This window comes from Clavelina lepadiformis, chromosome 5 (genome assembly GCF_947623445.1).
Source record: "Clavelina lepadiformis chromosome 5, kaClaLepa1.1, whole genome shotgun sequence".
Taxonomy (NCBI): domain Eukaryota; kingdom Metazoa; phylum Chordata; class Ascidiacea; order Aplousobranchia; family Clavelinidae; genus Clavelina; species Clavelina lepadiformis.
This window is the reverse complement of record NC_135244.1, coordinates 21,516,825-21,531,710: the sequence shown is the minus strand read 5'-3', so window position 1 is coordinate 21,531,710 and position 14,886 is coordinate 21,516,825. Positions and strand designations below refer to the sequence as shown.

Sequence of the window (14,886 nt, the reverse complement as noted above, 5' to 3'; positions counted from 1 at the left end):
TTGTCGCTTTCAGGTTTACTGGGACAGGAAGGTGTTGAGTGCATAGATATCTTATATATAATAACTAGATATCCAACTACCTTGCACTTGTGCTTTAAGAAGTGAAGCCAGTATGGGTCCGCCATTTTGTCAACAAGTGCGACCAGAAACGCTTTGGCGCATATGTGTTGAATGCAACATATGAAAGGATCATGTGAGATTGGCAAGTAGTTATAAAATGGAAAGACGTTTTTTTGATGCAGACGATGCTAAGCATTATTCCTGAAGCTCAATTGCATAGTTAAACGGTGTTTGACGTTTAAATATGGGCTAGCCCAGATACTGGAACCGCCCGTACCGCACCGGTATCATTAGCGAGCAGTTTGTGCAAATGGTAGGGTGTTTCTGGCATTAAATTGTGTAAAGTAATTTTTTGTTTGACCTACTTGCTTGAAGTTTTAAATGTTCGTAAATGAAAAATGTTATACTTGCTGATATTGGTCCAGATGGATAGGCTACCGGCAATTTGCAAAAATGTCGTGGTGGAGTAAGCCTATAAATTTTTTGAATTTATTCACTGGACAATTTATTTTGGTTCAAAACAGCTTCCAGATGGGAAAGTTTACCAAGTGTTCGGAAATTAAAATTAACTGTACGTATGATGGCTATTGTTTCATCTTGTTGCGAGGGGATTTCTCACCTAAAAACAGCAAACTTTTTCCATCTAGAACAGCTTGGAAACTGGCACACCAATTGGTTAAAATTGCCATGCAATAAACGGTACTCGCTGATGGTGGTCAACTGGTCAGAAAGGTCACACTATACATATATATATATATATATGTATATGTACATGTATATACTGCTTGGTTTGGGAAGGCAATGGCTACGGCCATCATCATTGCTAACATATACTGGTATTCTATTTATTATTATTATTAGCCTGTAACTGACAGTAATGTTATGGTGGTCAATATGTGGTAAAATGAATTCATGTCATAGGCAAATTGAATGAAGCTTTAAAGATTTCCCAAAAAAAACAACTTTTCATCATGCATAATATTAAAATGATTCAATTGTATTTGTTTTATTAAATCAGAAGGATTTATGAATCTTATGTGACTCTAACTTGCATTTTAATTAACACAAGATTGAAATCAGAATATACGAATGTATACGAAAAAAATTTTGCCTTTTCTTGTTGCAGTTGATGAAGCAAGCTGATATCTGTGAAAGCTTCTGTGGAGAAAATGTAAATATGAATAAAAGTTAACCTCATAGTGCTATATTAGGCTATATCGTAGTTCGTAGCTTCCAACCCTACCATCATAAAAAATTATATTTCCTAATTTTTTCGTATTGCCACACACGTATGATAATTACATATGTTAGAAAATTTTTTCAGATTATACTTCTGCCAAATATACATCTGGAAGGCTTATGTGCATGGAAGTCACTGCTCACCTCTACATGGTTATCGACTTTAAACTTATGGATTGTATTGATGAAAAAACTTATATGAATACAAACGTTTTTTTGTAGCTTTAGACGATTTTTATGTTGTTCAGTGGATTTAATTTTGGCAACGCAATATGTTTACAAAATGCATGCCTTGACACTTGGCATCATATTCTTCTTAATTGCAATTTTTCTCTGGCTGTACAGATTGAACATTCTGGTGTTAAGTTTTGATACTGACATTCCTTGTGTATTCCATGTTTGCCACCAGGCATAATTTCAACAACAAAAGGTGCTCAACTTTTGATTGGATTCTTTAATAAAACCAAAGTTTCCCAAGCCCATGCAGGTGTGCTTCATTAGAGCTTTATCCTTTTTTATTCTTTGTGTGTATTTACTTTCTTGTTTCTAAATTTTATGCTAAAGTTAACTTTGTTTGATGTCTTGCAAGCAACATTAGCTCTTATGATTGTTACAAACGAATTTAGATGAAATCTTAAAGAATGTGTTTTTTAAAAACTTCTACCATTTTTGAAATGTTTTACATAAAACCGAATTCTGTGTAGCTGTAAAACCGGTGAGTTTTGGGATTCGTCTGCAGCAGAGTTTTTCTTCCTTTGGGACAATTATTCATAGTGATGCAATAAATCAATGACATTCTTCATTACTTTACTTCAATGACCAACGTGTGAAACGTTTTGTTCAACCAGCAGTAGGCCTATTCTGTGAATTTCGTCTTTCTTATCAGTTTTAAGGAAAAGCTAGGAAGTGGCCGGTTCTGATAGACAACAAAGCAAAGAAATTCACAAGTTATACAAAACTTGTACATTTTAAAAAAGATGATATTTATCAATAGAAATGTATTGTGATACAGATAAACATTATTTTCGGCAGACAGGCAGTTTGTGTGTAACTGATGTTATCTTAATTTGCCCTTGAAAAATTGAAATCCACGATTTTCCCACCTTGTAGCAACTAGGCATAAGTAATGGGAAATGATTAGGATGGTGGACTATTGTACCCTGTTCACAATAGCATTCAGATCTTCTTACAGGGCCTATAGTCCTGTAGAATTTTTGGTCAACCTAGAAAAAATTCTTATAAAGACGTATTATATACTGTTGGAAAGATAATTTTATCAGCTTTTCAATGATAGGTTTTGTCATTTTTTTTATCTTGGGGAAAAAAGGTTATGACCAAAAACGTGCCAGGGGGTAAAACACTATTTTGCCTAACATTATAATACAATTATAAGCTAAAATACGATACCTTCGTAACAGAATACAACACCATAAATTGGAATATTACTATCAGCAAAGCAAACTAACAATAGGACAGCAAAAAAAATAAAACATAACTTTATTAAGAGGTATTTATCACACGTTTAAGGGGGTAAAAGTTGACCGAGACGGAGATAATAGGAGAGATTTCACCGAAATAAAAGGTTTTTCTTTTATAAGCAAGGTCATGTAAGCAACACATAAAAGTTATCTAAGACGTAGTGAAGATGTCTTTAGTTAAAATGCTATTTCATAGGGTATTTTGTTACAAAAATACACCAAAAATCTGTACACCCCCAGTCCTGGAGTGCCAAAAAAGCCCGGTCTTTCTTGGGTTAAACCAACTGTAAAGATGTAAAAACGATATTTACAGTTTTAAGTTCTAATAAAATATAAACACATTTCAATCAAAATCATGCAAACGCATCCATAAAATGTCTCTCTTCTTCTCCCAATTCGTCATCAAACACGACTGTAGTATTTGTGCATGTCATTCCGCAACATTCCTTGCATGACGATGTGCATGTTAAGCCCGCTTTCCGACAAGAGCAGCGTCTGTTACATGATCCCTTGCAGCTACATCGAATGATTTTCAAGACATCTTCTGGTGCAGCAGCTACATCCGTCATCACTGGAGAAAACATGTCATCTTTCTTTTGCCAACCCCATGACAAGGGTTTCAAATCTGAGTTGCTTAAAGTTCTCCAAACTTTCAGCTGCTGATATACTCTGAGGCCGTGGTGATATGCAGCTCGTGGTGATGGTGGAAGGAGAGCTGGATCAACGTGAGAACGATTAGACATGACCATTTCCTCGTACTTCTGTTTCCTGATTTGCGATAAAGTATACGTAGACGAGTTTAAAAATTCGAAGAACCGTATCGAAGCCCTACCAACTTGGTCTGGAGACACGTCGTCTTCGTAGAAAACATCGGCAACATTTCGCAAACTGCTTGATTTCAACTTCTCAAATACAGATATCTTACCGAATTTATGAATTGCTGAAGTTGTATCGCAGCCCGTAAATGCATGAGCGAATAACAAGTACTCCAAAACAATAACATCTACCTTCGCAATAATATCTCTAACTCTGTAGCACTGTCTTTGCTGGCTCATGGAACTTCTCATTCTTCTTCCAGTCACAACACCACAACAAGGCACCGCCATCAATAATTTTTGTGGAGTCCGGTTCTTTAGTCATTTCAATTTTGTCCAAGATGTGTGACTTTAGTTTTGATTTTTGCGCAGTTCGTAGAACTCCATCTTTGAACAGTGACATTGGGTACGGTGATAACTCGTAGAAGAAGTAGTCTGCAATTTCGTTTTCTGGCTTTCTCTCTATGACAACAACCAATCTCAAAAAGAGTATTAATGGATCAATGGTGATAGTATCATGGTCAATTTTCACACGGGAATTATACATGTTTAGAGAACCCTGACATGGACAGGGGAAAGAAAGTCAACTACACTTACCTCGTCGTAACTCACAGCAAATCCCAACCTTGACAGCAAAGTGTTCAACCATTTTGAAGAGAGGTGATTGTCAGTCGCTATAGCAAGTCCAAATTGCAGTGGCATTAAAGATCGTGTACGGGTTGCAGCAAACAAGGCTTGTGATAATGTTACCTGTTTAACTGGGGCTGTAACCAATTCGTTCATGAATACTTTTAGCAATTCAGGTACATGGGGGTTTTCTGTGCCAAGAATATCTTCAACTGAAGGATACGTACTGCTTTCGTGTTCATGATTTTTTATGGCATCCTTTATGAGTTTTGCTGCTGTTTTAACAATGCGCTCAGTCTCCTGAGATACATTGCTGTCTCTTTCCTAATACCATTTTTCACCTATAATTCCACTCACTCTGTCAAGGAGAATAATGTTACTCTTGCCATTTCTTTCGACGAAGCGCAATGAATTTCCATACTTTTCTTTTATTTTTATTTGGGTCATCTTCAATGAATAAGGTACCTGTACCGAATAAGGCCCGGTCCCTAATAAGGCCCATTGCTCATGTTTCGCAAACCCGTGCAAATAAATGAAAGATTTTGTCCCTACATAAAAACTAATATAAATTCATGATGGTTTACCAGATTTCATCCTTGTCACGTGATCAACCGATTCGCTAGAGCACAACAAAAATTTGATATTTGCAGTTAAGGTGGTTTTGTTAATTTAGAAAAAAAGTAAGTGAGAATTTGGCCGGTTAAATGAACTGTTGTCAGCCGGCTGAAGTTTTCATGTAACAACCAACTTAGTATTGAAAAGGATAATGCACTTTTTTTTGCTAAAATTTTTCTGATGATAAAAATGTGACTTTTTTTCTTGGATGCCACATGCGCCTAATAAGGCCCATACAAGATGCTTGGCTAATTGATGTCCAGACTTCAAGAGTGGTTCCAGTCATCAGTTGGCAAATTGTTGCAGTTACTTTGATGCGCCTAGTGGAATCTTTTTAAATGTTTGTACAACTTAAAATGTGAAATTTCTAATAATGTTATATGTTGTCTATTACTATGTTTTGAATCAAAATACTCACAAAATTGGTGGGCCTTATTAGGAGCCTATACTCCTAATAAGGCCCATTTTTTGGAATTTTTAATTTCTTTATAAAATTTTTTTGGGGGGTTGTCAGGTATTGTGGTTTTAATATGTTGTAGTCATATACCCTCACTAATAAAATACGATTTTTCAGTCTATTCTCATTTATGGTTCTTGAGTTATTTTCAAAAAAGTGTTAGGTGGGCCTTATTCGGTACAGGTACCTTATACATCATCCCCAAGTTCCTGCATCATGGAATGAAACTCTGCAACGGTGTACAAGTCCATATCATCTTCCATTTTTTTACACGCACCATTAAACAATGTCATTTTTTCAGTGGATGTTATACGAACAGGTGTCGAATACTGTGCAGGATTTTCAAACCTTGTTCTGCATGGTACATGGTATCTGGCTTCAGCAGCCACCAGGTCGTGTGCACTAAGCAGTCGTGCCTGAACAGTTTTAGCAAGTTTATCGTCTCTACTTTGGCATAAAGAAAGTGTTACGTAATATATTCCTGACGATTTTGTCCGCACCTCTTCAAATTTATTTCGATCAGGGTGCCGTTCATCAAACATACAACTATATCCACAGTAAAAACACTGCTTTTTAAAGTCGAACGACTGTTGATCTGACCGGGTCGATACTCTCTTGCTACTGGATTGTTTAGTGCTTGAGGCTGGACGTTTCTTGGATCTCGCATGGTTTCTCAAGAAATTACGGCATGATGTGTGGATATACGTAATATGGCCATTTTCTTTATTTTTCTGCAAAGTTGCTACCAGCGTTTCACAATCCAGTTTCAAAGCATGACCAATTATAGTGTCCAAAGGGTGTGTGGTAGGCCTACCTACCGTGTCGCGTTACAAAACGATGGCATTCAGCATAATCACCTTTTGTGAGAGGGAATTGTCGTCTTTTGTTATTAGCAACCGACCTCCAACTCCACACGTAGTGAATTTGTATTCAACGGTCGCTTGGATACGTCCAGACCTTTTTGAGTACGCGCTTATCTAACCAGGCAGGCTTGCAGTGAAGAAATTTGAGGAACTTTGCACGAAATGTCGGATCAGCCACCGCCGGTCGCCACCGGCTACAACCCGAATTATAAGGTTTGTTTCAAAGTGCTCGGGCAGTGAATGCAGTGTGATTGACTTTAAAAGGCTCGCCTCTTTCATTGAAGAATAGCCGGTCTAACTCCAGCAAAGTCTAAAGTAGTTTGTATTAGGCGCACCACTATTAGTATTAGTCTAACTTTTAGTAACAGAATAATCTAACAGCTTATGGATCTGAGAGTAACTTCGTCCGATAAAATAGCATTGACTTTCAGTAGCAAAATGATCTAATAACATATGTTAAAAAATAAAGTAGTTTGATAACCTCACTCAAGGTTAAAACATCGAGTTGTTTGATTCGTAGGATGCCCCAACCCCATACGGTCAGCCCCCATCCTCTGTCCATGTCCATGTGAATCAGACCCCGCCCGTCCACGCACAACCGGTCACGGTTGTCACACACACCACTGTGATGACCCAAAGTCAAGACAGTTCGATGCGTCAGGCCATTCCGGAACTACCGATGGCGCTGGCATGAGTTATCCTTTGCATCATCAACTTCGTTTTTCCCGGATTCGGTAAGTTTTCATATTCCTCCTCTAAGAGATCTGATAGTGACCTATGCTTGAGGTTACTCCCCAATACTTCTGACAGCACATAACAGTAATCATTTTACCGTGAAGTCTGTAAACATAAATATACAGTATATATACTCGTATATGTACATTGTACATCACATGAAAACACCAACATCAGGCACCATCATCGCCGGGTTCAGCGTTCTTTGCTGCGGCAACGTCGGACAGTCCGGGGTGGAAGGTTCGGGACTTTTTGCATAAACTTCTGGGTCGGAATTGCCCAGCTTCTGTTAGTTGGTTTCTTTTTCCTCGGTTGGATTTGGAGCATTATTTGGGGATATGCCTTCATTGCTTTGGCTGCTGGTGAGTACGTGTGTTTTTGGATGCTTCAAGTTGTCGTTTTATTATCATTTCAAATCAGTATTCTGCAAGATTACAATTTTGGGTTTCGTTCTTTCTTTTATAACTTTTATGCGCTTGCTATAGTTTAACATTCATCAGCTTAAACCTATTAACTCTATTACGTCTTCCTGTTGAAATAAGTGCTCTAATACCATCTCATCTATGTCACTAACTGAATACTGCAGCAGTTTATAATATTTTGCCAATTGCAAACGTTTTTGGGCTTATGGCGTACAGCGCCACCTGTGTGTTGTAATTACTCAATTACGTAACTGTAATTAGTTTTTTATTTCCGTTATTTCGGGCACGTTACAGGCTAAAGGGTCGAAGTATGAGTGTTCTCATTAAGCCATATGTTGCATGACGCTTTTAATGCACATGAACCAGGCATCAAATAGTCGCCAAACGCTTTTAACGTATTTTACCAAGTTCCGTTGCGTCTTCAAGTCACGAAACGTCACAAACGGGAATTGTTCAAACGACATTTTCTCTCTTCCAAACACCGCCTGTATGTCGTATATGAACCGTTCGTAAAACTTACCAGTAAGTAGTAGCTACAACGTAAGTTCGGGTTTGGTGCATAAAATTAAAAAACATTTTTGTTTGTCGGTCGGAAGAAGATGTCTTTCGGAAGATGTCTTCCATAAACAATAAGTCATATTTTTTATTCAATCCTGAAAAACATTTCAATTTTCAAACCGGCAAAAATGAGAAAAAAATTGCAGCTTTTTGCAGCAGATAGATTTGCGCATCTATTTCGAAATGAAGGGTGAATCAGTAAAAGGCGTTAAGCTAAATATTGTTAAATAAATTAGTAGTTAATTAATTAACTAGCTAGTTAATTAGCTAATTAGTTAATATTAAAATTACTGCCAAGTGTGTTAAGTTAAAAGTTATTAAATTCCCACCTGTGGGTTTTAATTATCTCCTTTTGATATTTTTTTTCAGCGTCGTCGGATCGCCAGGTCGTGTCTACAACCACGACAACAATGGCCGCATCAAACGTGCCGCAGCGATTACCGACTGTTTATTGAAGAATTTATATGAAGCGAATATGCTCTAGACTCTAGAGTTTTAGAAATTATAGTTGTAATGTTTTGCGAATTTGATGGAGAGTTGTATAATAAAGATTAAAACGCAAATGTCTCATAAAACCTGTAACTCTCAGCACGTGGTTGTTCAGTTTTGAGTGAGACCTGACACCAAATACAACCATCTCATGCATGATCATTGATCACAGTCATCTTTCCCGCATGACGTAGGTTTAATAATGTTGTCACATCGTAGATTTCGTGATATGATGACGTCGTTAGGGTAAGGTGTAATGCATATCTTAGTTCTACAACTCCAATGATCCCCAAACTGTTTTTATTATTCTAAGTATGAAATAATCAATCAGTGAGAAATAATCAACCAGTTGAGATTAAAATCTCCCACAAGGCTGGTCACCGCCGTCTGAGTGAGATGAAACCGCTGTAGTCACGGTCAAATAATAATTATCAGAAACGTGCAAATTTGGGGAAAATTTCTCAATTCATCATCATGAGATAAATACGTGCTCACCAACTGCTTTCCACGACTCATTAACGACGTCTTGTTTTGTAACCTTGTATGGACATTCCTTAACGAGATGTCCGGTTTCTTCGCAATAATGGCATGTTTTTACCTGGCCTGCATATTCCACCACGAACTTGTAATGGCCGAAATAAATGTAGGAGGGTGGTTTTGCTTCCATCAGGTCTTTCTTTAAAACTTTGAAGATTCTTCTTCCGTCTTTGATGCCCTTAATCCTGTCTCGACCGTGGACTGTCGATATGACCAACCCGATTCTCTTCAAAGCCTCCACCAGGCATTCTTGTGGAAAGTCAATTGGCACCCATCCAATGCTTAAGTGCGTATGAGCATCACCTTGTGCGATAACATTCATTACCCCTTCGACGTCTCTTAATTGTCCAGCAAGTTTGATGGCGGTTTCTTTGCTCATACAGGTAATTTCGACATTTTGGCCAGGTCTTTGCACGATTCCTTCTATAAACTGTAAAGGAACTCCAGTTTTGCTAAGCAAGGCGTAAATATCGGCTCTTCGTGAAGGTTCTTTTAGCCTTATCGAAACCTCTCTATCTCGGCTGTAGTTTGTCGGTGCTTGAAATCTCCATTGATTATTAACTCGTTCTGCATAGGTCTTCGTCTTTTCAGATGAAGCTTGCATCTCCATAACTAGTCTGAGAAAAGGCTTAGCCTGCCTTTGTCTTAGCAAACAAACGGGTTTTGTTGCTGTCTTCCTGATACAACTTTAATAACAATTAAGAAAGATTTATACTGTGAAGGGAAGTCAGAGTGACATAACCAATATTGAAATAATATAACTGAAAAATAAAAATAACCTTACGTTTGTGGTACGTTAGTGATACTTAACAAAAAATGCAATAATTGATAGTTTTGCTGAATATAGTTACGTATTTATTGTGTTTAAAACAGTTTTACTAACAAAATTTTTTTTTTTAGAACACTTTTAAAGATAATTACCTTGCTGTAGTTCAGGCATAAACGTTTGTCGAAAACACGCTTCTAGGTAATTGCCTACGTAATTGCTTGGCCGGCGTTTGAAGAAAAAGCGCGTTTCTAACCATTAATTAGTGAACCGTGACTACAGCGGTTTCATCTCACACAGATAGCAATGACCTGTTGGTTGTGTTAATTCTTATTTCTTGGTTTGTTCTGAATAGGTAAAATAACCACAACAGTTTGGCATTGCTGTAATGCTGTGTACTAAAGATAAGACATGTACTGACAAGACACGTACTAAAACTAATGACATCTGTATTTGTTGCTGTTATTGTTGTGCACTTAAGACATTCATTGTGACTGTAGTGAGACAGTATCGTCCATTTATTATTTTAGCATCCCTTGTGGGACTTCCCTTTTCACAACCACGAAATAGACATCAAGTTGCACCAAGAAAAAGAAAGTTTGCGCCACCGCAAGCTATTAATTATATAATTGTTAAAATATCGAAACACTGCGAGAAGTAAAGTTGTTTGCACGCGAAGATTTTTAAAATACTTGAAAGCAAAAGTTTTAAATGTTTCAAATTTTAAAGGAAATCATAGCGAAATAAAATACTGAAAAATTCTATCCGCCATGTTCTCTGTTTACAATATTTTTGCGGACAATATATATGTGTTTATTACTTTTGTTAAGTGTTTTTCATCACTTGTGCGTTAACACCACATGCAGGAACACCCGCATGTGCGTTAAATACCGCTAATTAATGACGTCAATATAATTGCTACAACTATTGACAATTGATTTTTCCTCACAAACAGTGTTGTGATGCCGCAAGTGGAATTCCGACTATTCACATAAAAGTAATGGAAACACATTTCATTCTCAAGGACTTGTGACGTAACAATAAACGCTATTGATGATTGATGCTATGAATGCTAACCGGTTTTTATTATAAAGCAAATGCCTTTACATGCACGGATAATGTATTAAATTGGTTAATTATAACTTTTGACTGTTACAAAGTGCGAAATTACTGCTGTTGAAGTGTATAATGTCCAACAGTTTCGAGCAGTTTTGCATCAACTACGCAAGTGAGCATTTGCAGCATTACTGCATCAAACACACATTCCAAGTTATAGAGGAGTTCGATATATAGAATCCTATGTTCCTGGTCGCATTTTCTCATTCAACATTGGTAATCAATTCTATCAATTTGAGAATTACTCTCTGAGACAAATAGACTCGGATGTGGAAACATTACGTCCGTCCTTTGCACCAGTAAACTTTACAGAACCAGATATTGATTTTGAAACATTTGTAGATGATTATCCTTGAGAGGAAGACCGAGGATTTGAAGACATCCAAAATATGCTAGCATCGATAAGCCATTTCAAGCTCACCCGTGATAAGTTTTACCATTTCCTAGATGCCAATAGCCTACTGATCAAATTAGAGATTACGATTTCTCTAGCGTTAGACACACAATCGAGAATACCTTCTCCAATGTGTTTTTGAGTTTTTTATTTTCTATCACAAATCCTGTTTTAGGCGGGATATTGGCTATTTTACTATTTATGGCAATGTTTTGGGGTTTTATCTTAACCATTTGGGTATTAACGTTTTACAGAGGCCATGTAGTCGACTTGGCACGATCTCTCATCTCTTGTGTCCGTCGAATCCGTCAGCCAACAATGGAAGAAAACGTCCCTCCCGACGATGCTCCAGCAAACAGAGTTGACTTAGTTGTAAGGCAGGAGGTCCGGCATACCGACGAGAATCAAAATGAACCGTTATACCTTAATTTGAGTCAACATTCGGATTGTCGCGGCGTTGACCTATTAAAGAAACATTAATAGAGAAGGCCTGCGCAACGGAGTCAAAGACACAATTGTCTAGGTCTCTAGGAGTTCTAAAAGAAAGACTGATAGCCTTTGGCTTCAGGCCAACCTAACAGCAATCCACATCGCCATCCCCACAACAATCCCACGATTAACGTTCTTCATGAACACCCACCAAAAATGTGGAAAATTCAAATTAACTAGGCTAGGCCCAAGGCAGTAAGGCCTGGTGGCTCGGTCAATCTATTTAAAGCGTGTATGCAGAGCGTGCTGTATTTGCAAGCCAGACTGGAAAGGTTAAAGAAAGGTTATAGGTTAGAGGTAATAGGGGATGGACCCTTTCCCCAGTCTGCATCAGAGTTTGGCATTTACCTATAAAGACGCACACAGTCAGCTACTGCTTTTCATGAGCTTTCAGTCTGTCATTGGCGGTATTAAGTTGTATAATTTTGAAATTAATGGTCTAAACAGAACTTTTGCGCACTCAGTTTTGATCGATTTCAAGATTAAATAAATCAAATAATGTAGGTTTATATTATTAGGCCTAGCCTAGCTATATTCCGGTAATAAACCCTTTCCGAGTTACTGTCTGGGTGGCAAGATTTTTTCGATTTCCTATAGGCTTAGCAATGGAAAATGTCGATCTACTTCCATTCTTTTTTAAATTACAAGCGTTTTGGGCATCGCATTGTAAAGATTTCGTTCAGGTATGTAACATACATGAATTTATTTACAAAATAAAGAAAAGATATTACGTAGGATAATTTTGTTTGGCATGTCTAGCAAAGTTTACAATAATCAAATAGAAGTAGTCTAAATAGGCTATAAATCGAATTGTTACATCCAAACACACTGCAGGTACCACACAAGCTCTTACACATTTTACGCTGCATCGTACACTGACCACGTAACATGACTTAGTATCGAACAAATCCAGTGCGTAGGATTCAAAGCGCTTTAAATTAAGAATTAATTAACTTATTTTAAAATTTTTTTATTGCGCAAAGGAATTTATATACTACTCACCTAAGAATCAAAGTGGATCGACAATTTCCATTGTTAACTATAGGCTAGGTGATCATAAATATCTTGCCGTCCAAAAATATGATGCCTCTAACTCGAAAAGTGTCTTTTGCACATGCATCCACTGAAGTTTATAAGTTTGCACTTCTGTTCATTGCATCCAAGCCATTTTTAGTTGTTTGGTGCACCCAAGATCTTGCTGAAAACGGCCATACTCTGAGGTCCGGCCCTTTCCGTGTTTAGGTTTAGCGATTACCAAGGATACTCTCTTAAGTGGTGTTTACTTTAACTTTTTTTATAACCTAATGGTTGTATATTTTACCTTGACCATCACAGTATATTTGTATATTTAAGCTTGACCATGGAATACGTTAAGTCGTGCAATTATATGAAGGTTTTTTTGAGGATTCGGCCATTTATTGGTCATGAAACTGTTCCAAATCAAGACCAGGTTAGTGTCAAACTGTGAGTAAAATTTTTGGACACAACAAATCCAGTTAAGTAGAGGATTGAATTAAGAGTATTAGTTAAGCGCAAAACAAAATCAATATCAGTTTATTTTGTCATGTATCTTTTTATCGGCTTTCATAGTTTTTAAATCATCATAGAAATGCATGGAAGTGTCAGAAGATGGGCATGTTTTAACGCTGCATGCACCAAAAGATTCAAACAAATTTAAAACAAGTGTTCATGGTGTTGGTGACAAAATTCAGTCATTTTTTTTACAAAAATATTTCCGCCGGATACCAGGTGAGTCACTCATAGAAAAGTGCAGTTCTAATGTTAATGCCCAGGTGTTCACTGAGAATTTGCTACTATTTAATTTGAATTAATCTACTAATTTGAATTAACTACCAATACATACTCTTGGACATATATAACATGATAGCAAAACCAATTAAAAATACAAAAATGTTTAAAAACTTTCTCTATCATGTTGCAGTCAAAAACAGTTTTTTGATTTAACTGCTCTAAAAATTGTTCAAGACTTCATCGGTGGCCAGAACTCATTAATTTTTACTTACGGCGTTACAAGTTCTGGTAAGTGATATTAAAAGAGCATTTTGTTACTTCTAGGAATGTGTTTGTTTATTGGTATTGTAGCATTCATCCTTTATGATGATAAAATTCAAACAATCCTCATTTAAACAAATCTTATAAAAATCTTTGTCCACCTTATTAAACATATGCTTCTATAACAGGCAAAACATACACAATTCAAGGATCTCCTGGCAATGAAGGTGTTATGTCTCGAGCTGTTGATGTAGTGTTTAACAGCATTGGTGAACAGTTAATCAAGGTAACTAATAGCATTTACTGATGAAACTGTCATTCTCATCTGGAGTGGCAGCACTTTGTAACATTAATAATGTTTTGCCTCTATGAAAGGTTTTTAATGATTTTCTGACTTTGCAGGAATCCAACTTGCATTTACAAAGGCCGACCAGTGTTGTGGTTCTTTCCGATGAGGAAAAAGCGGAAATGTTGCAACACAAAAAAAAAATATTAGCTTTGGCAGATGTAATTCACGACGTATATATTTTTTTGTATTTAAATGTTATGACAGTATTTACATAGTTTAATATTTAATTAATGTTTTGTTTGCATCCATGTAATATGTATCCCAACCATGTATATTACAAATGTGCATGTTAACATATATATGTAGAGTATAATTATGTAAGATTTCAGGTCCTACCGTTTTTATCCGAATATAAGCCCTACCTTCAAAATAAGACCTAGTCAACAGCGCGATGTACTTTGCTATCACTAGTAATGCAATGATGCAAGATGTAATCTTTTTACTTATTGCATTTTGAACTGTTTCATTAACGTTGTACTGCTATTAACATAGTCACATTCATACCGAGTCCAGGACAGTCTAGAACCGTCAATCAACTCATTGCAAAGTAGCGAGGCTACCACCTGTCCATCTGCTAATAACACAGTTACTGATGACAGTTCCCTTGCTGGTGATATTTCAGGGAATAAAAGGAGGTAATAACCAACCATCGCATCTCAACCCCTTTTCTCTGGCATTCATTTGAATCTAGTTCCCATACATGCATCATTCAAAGCATATATAACATATACATAACATATATAACATACAATCAATCAATGTAATCAATACTGTGTAATATTAACATTACTTTTGTTAGGCCTTCCTTTATGGAATTTGCACAAAATGTTGCCGATGATAGTTTTGTGGATATCAATGCCAAGG

At 36.8% G+C, this 14,886-nt stretch overlaps 4 protein-coding genes across 8 annotated transcripts in view; 2 read left to right on the top strand and 2 right to left on the bottom strand.

Moving 5' to 3' along the window:
* The window catches only part of LOC143459118 (uncharacterized), a 239,056-nt gene that overhangs the window by 96,599 nt on the left and 127,571 nt on the right, over nucleotides 1-14,886 (bottom strand). The gene's annotated exons all lie outside the window — the stretch shown is intronic.
* The window catches only part of LOC143460550 (NACHT, LRR and PYD domains-containing protein 3-like), a 41,560-nt gene that overhangs the window by 8,465 nt on the left and 18,209 nt on the right, over nucleotides 1-14,886 (bottom strand). The gene's annotated exons all lie outside the window — the stretch shown is intronic.
* On the top strand, nucleotides 6,206-8,432 carry LOC143459924 (uncharacterized). Of its 3 annotated transcripts, none has more exons than XM_076957244.1 (4): nucleotides 6,206-6,367; nucleotides 6,675-6,888; nucleotides 7,067-7,251; nucleotides 8,239-8,432. In XM_076957244.1, exons 2-4 carry the CDS (start codon nucleotides 6,845-6,847, stop codon nucleotides 8,322-8,324), a joined length of 315 nt encoding a protein of 104 aa, XP_076813359.1. In that variant the 5' UTR covers nucleotides 6,206-6,367; nucleotides 6,675-6,844; the 3' UTR covers nucleotides 8,325-8,432. The 3 variants fall into 2 exon arrangements, with proteins under 3 accessions (XP_076813359.1, XP_076813362.1, XP_076813360.1); XM_076957245.1 differs by having other exon boundaries at nucleotides 6,206-6,469.
* On the top strand, nucleotides 13,029-13,936 carry LOC143461243 (kinesin-like protein KIF20A). The gene is made up of 4 exons (XM_076959079.1): nucleotides 13,029-13,110; nucleotides 13,268-13,409; nucleotides 13,603-13,700; nucleotides 13,862-13,936. Exons 1-3 carry the CDS (start codon nucleotides 13,048-13,050, stop codon nucleotides 13,623-13,625), a joined length of 228 nt encoding a protein of 75 aa, XP_076815194.1. The 5' UTR covers nucleotides 13,029-13,047; the 3' UTR covers nucleotides 13,626-13,700; nucleotides 13,862-13,936.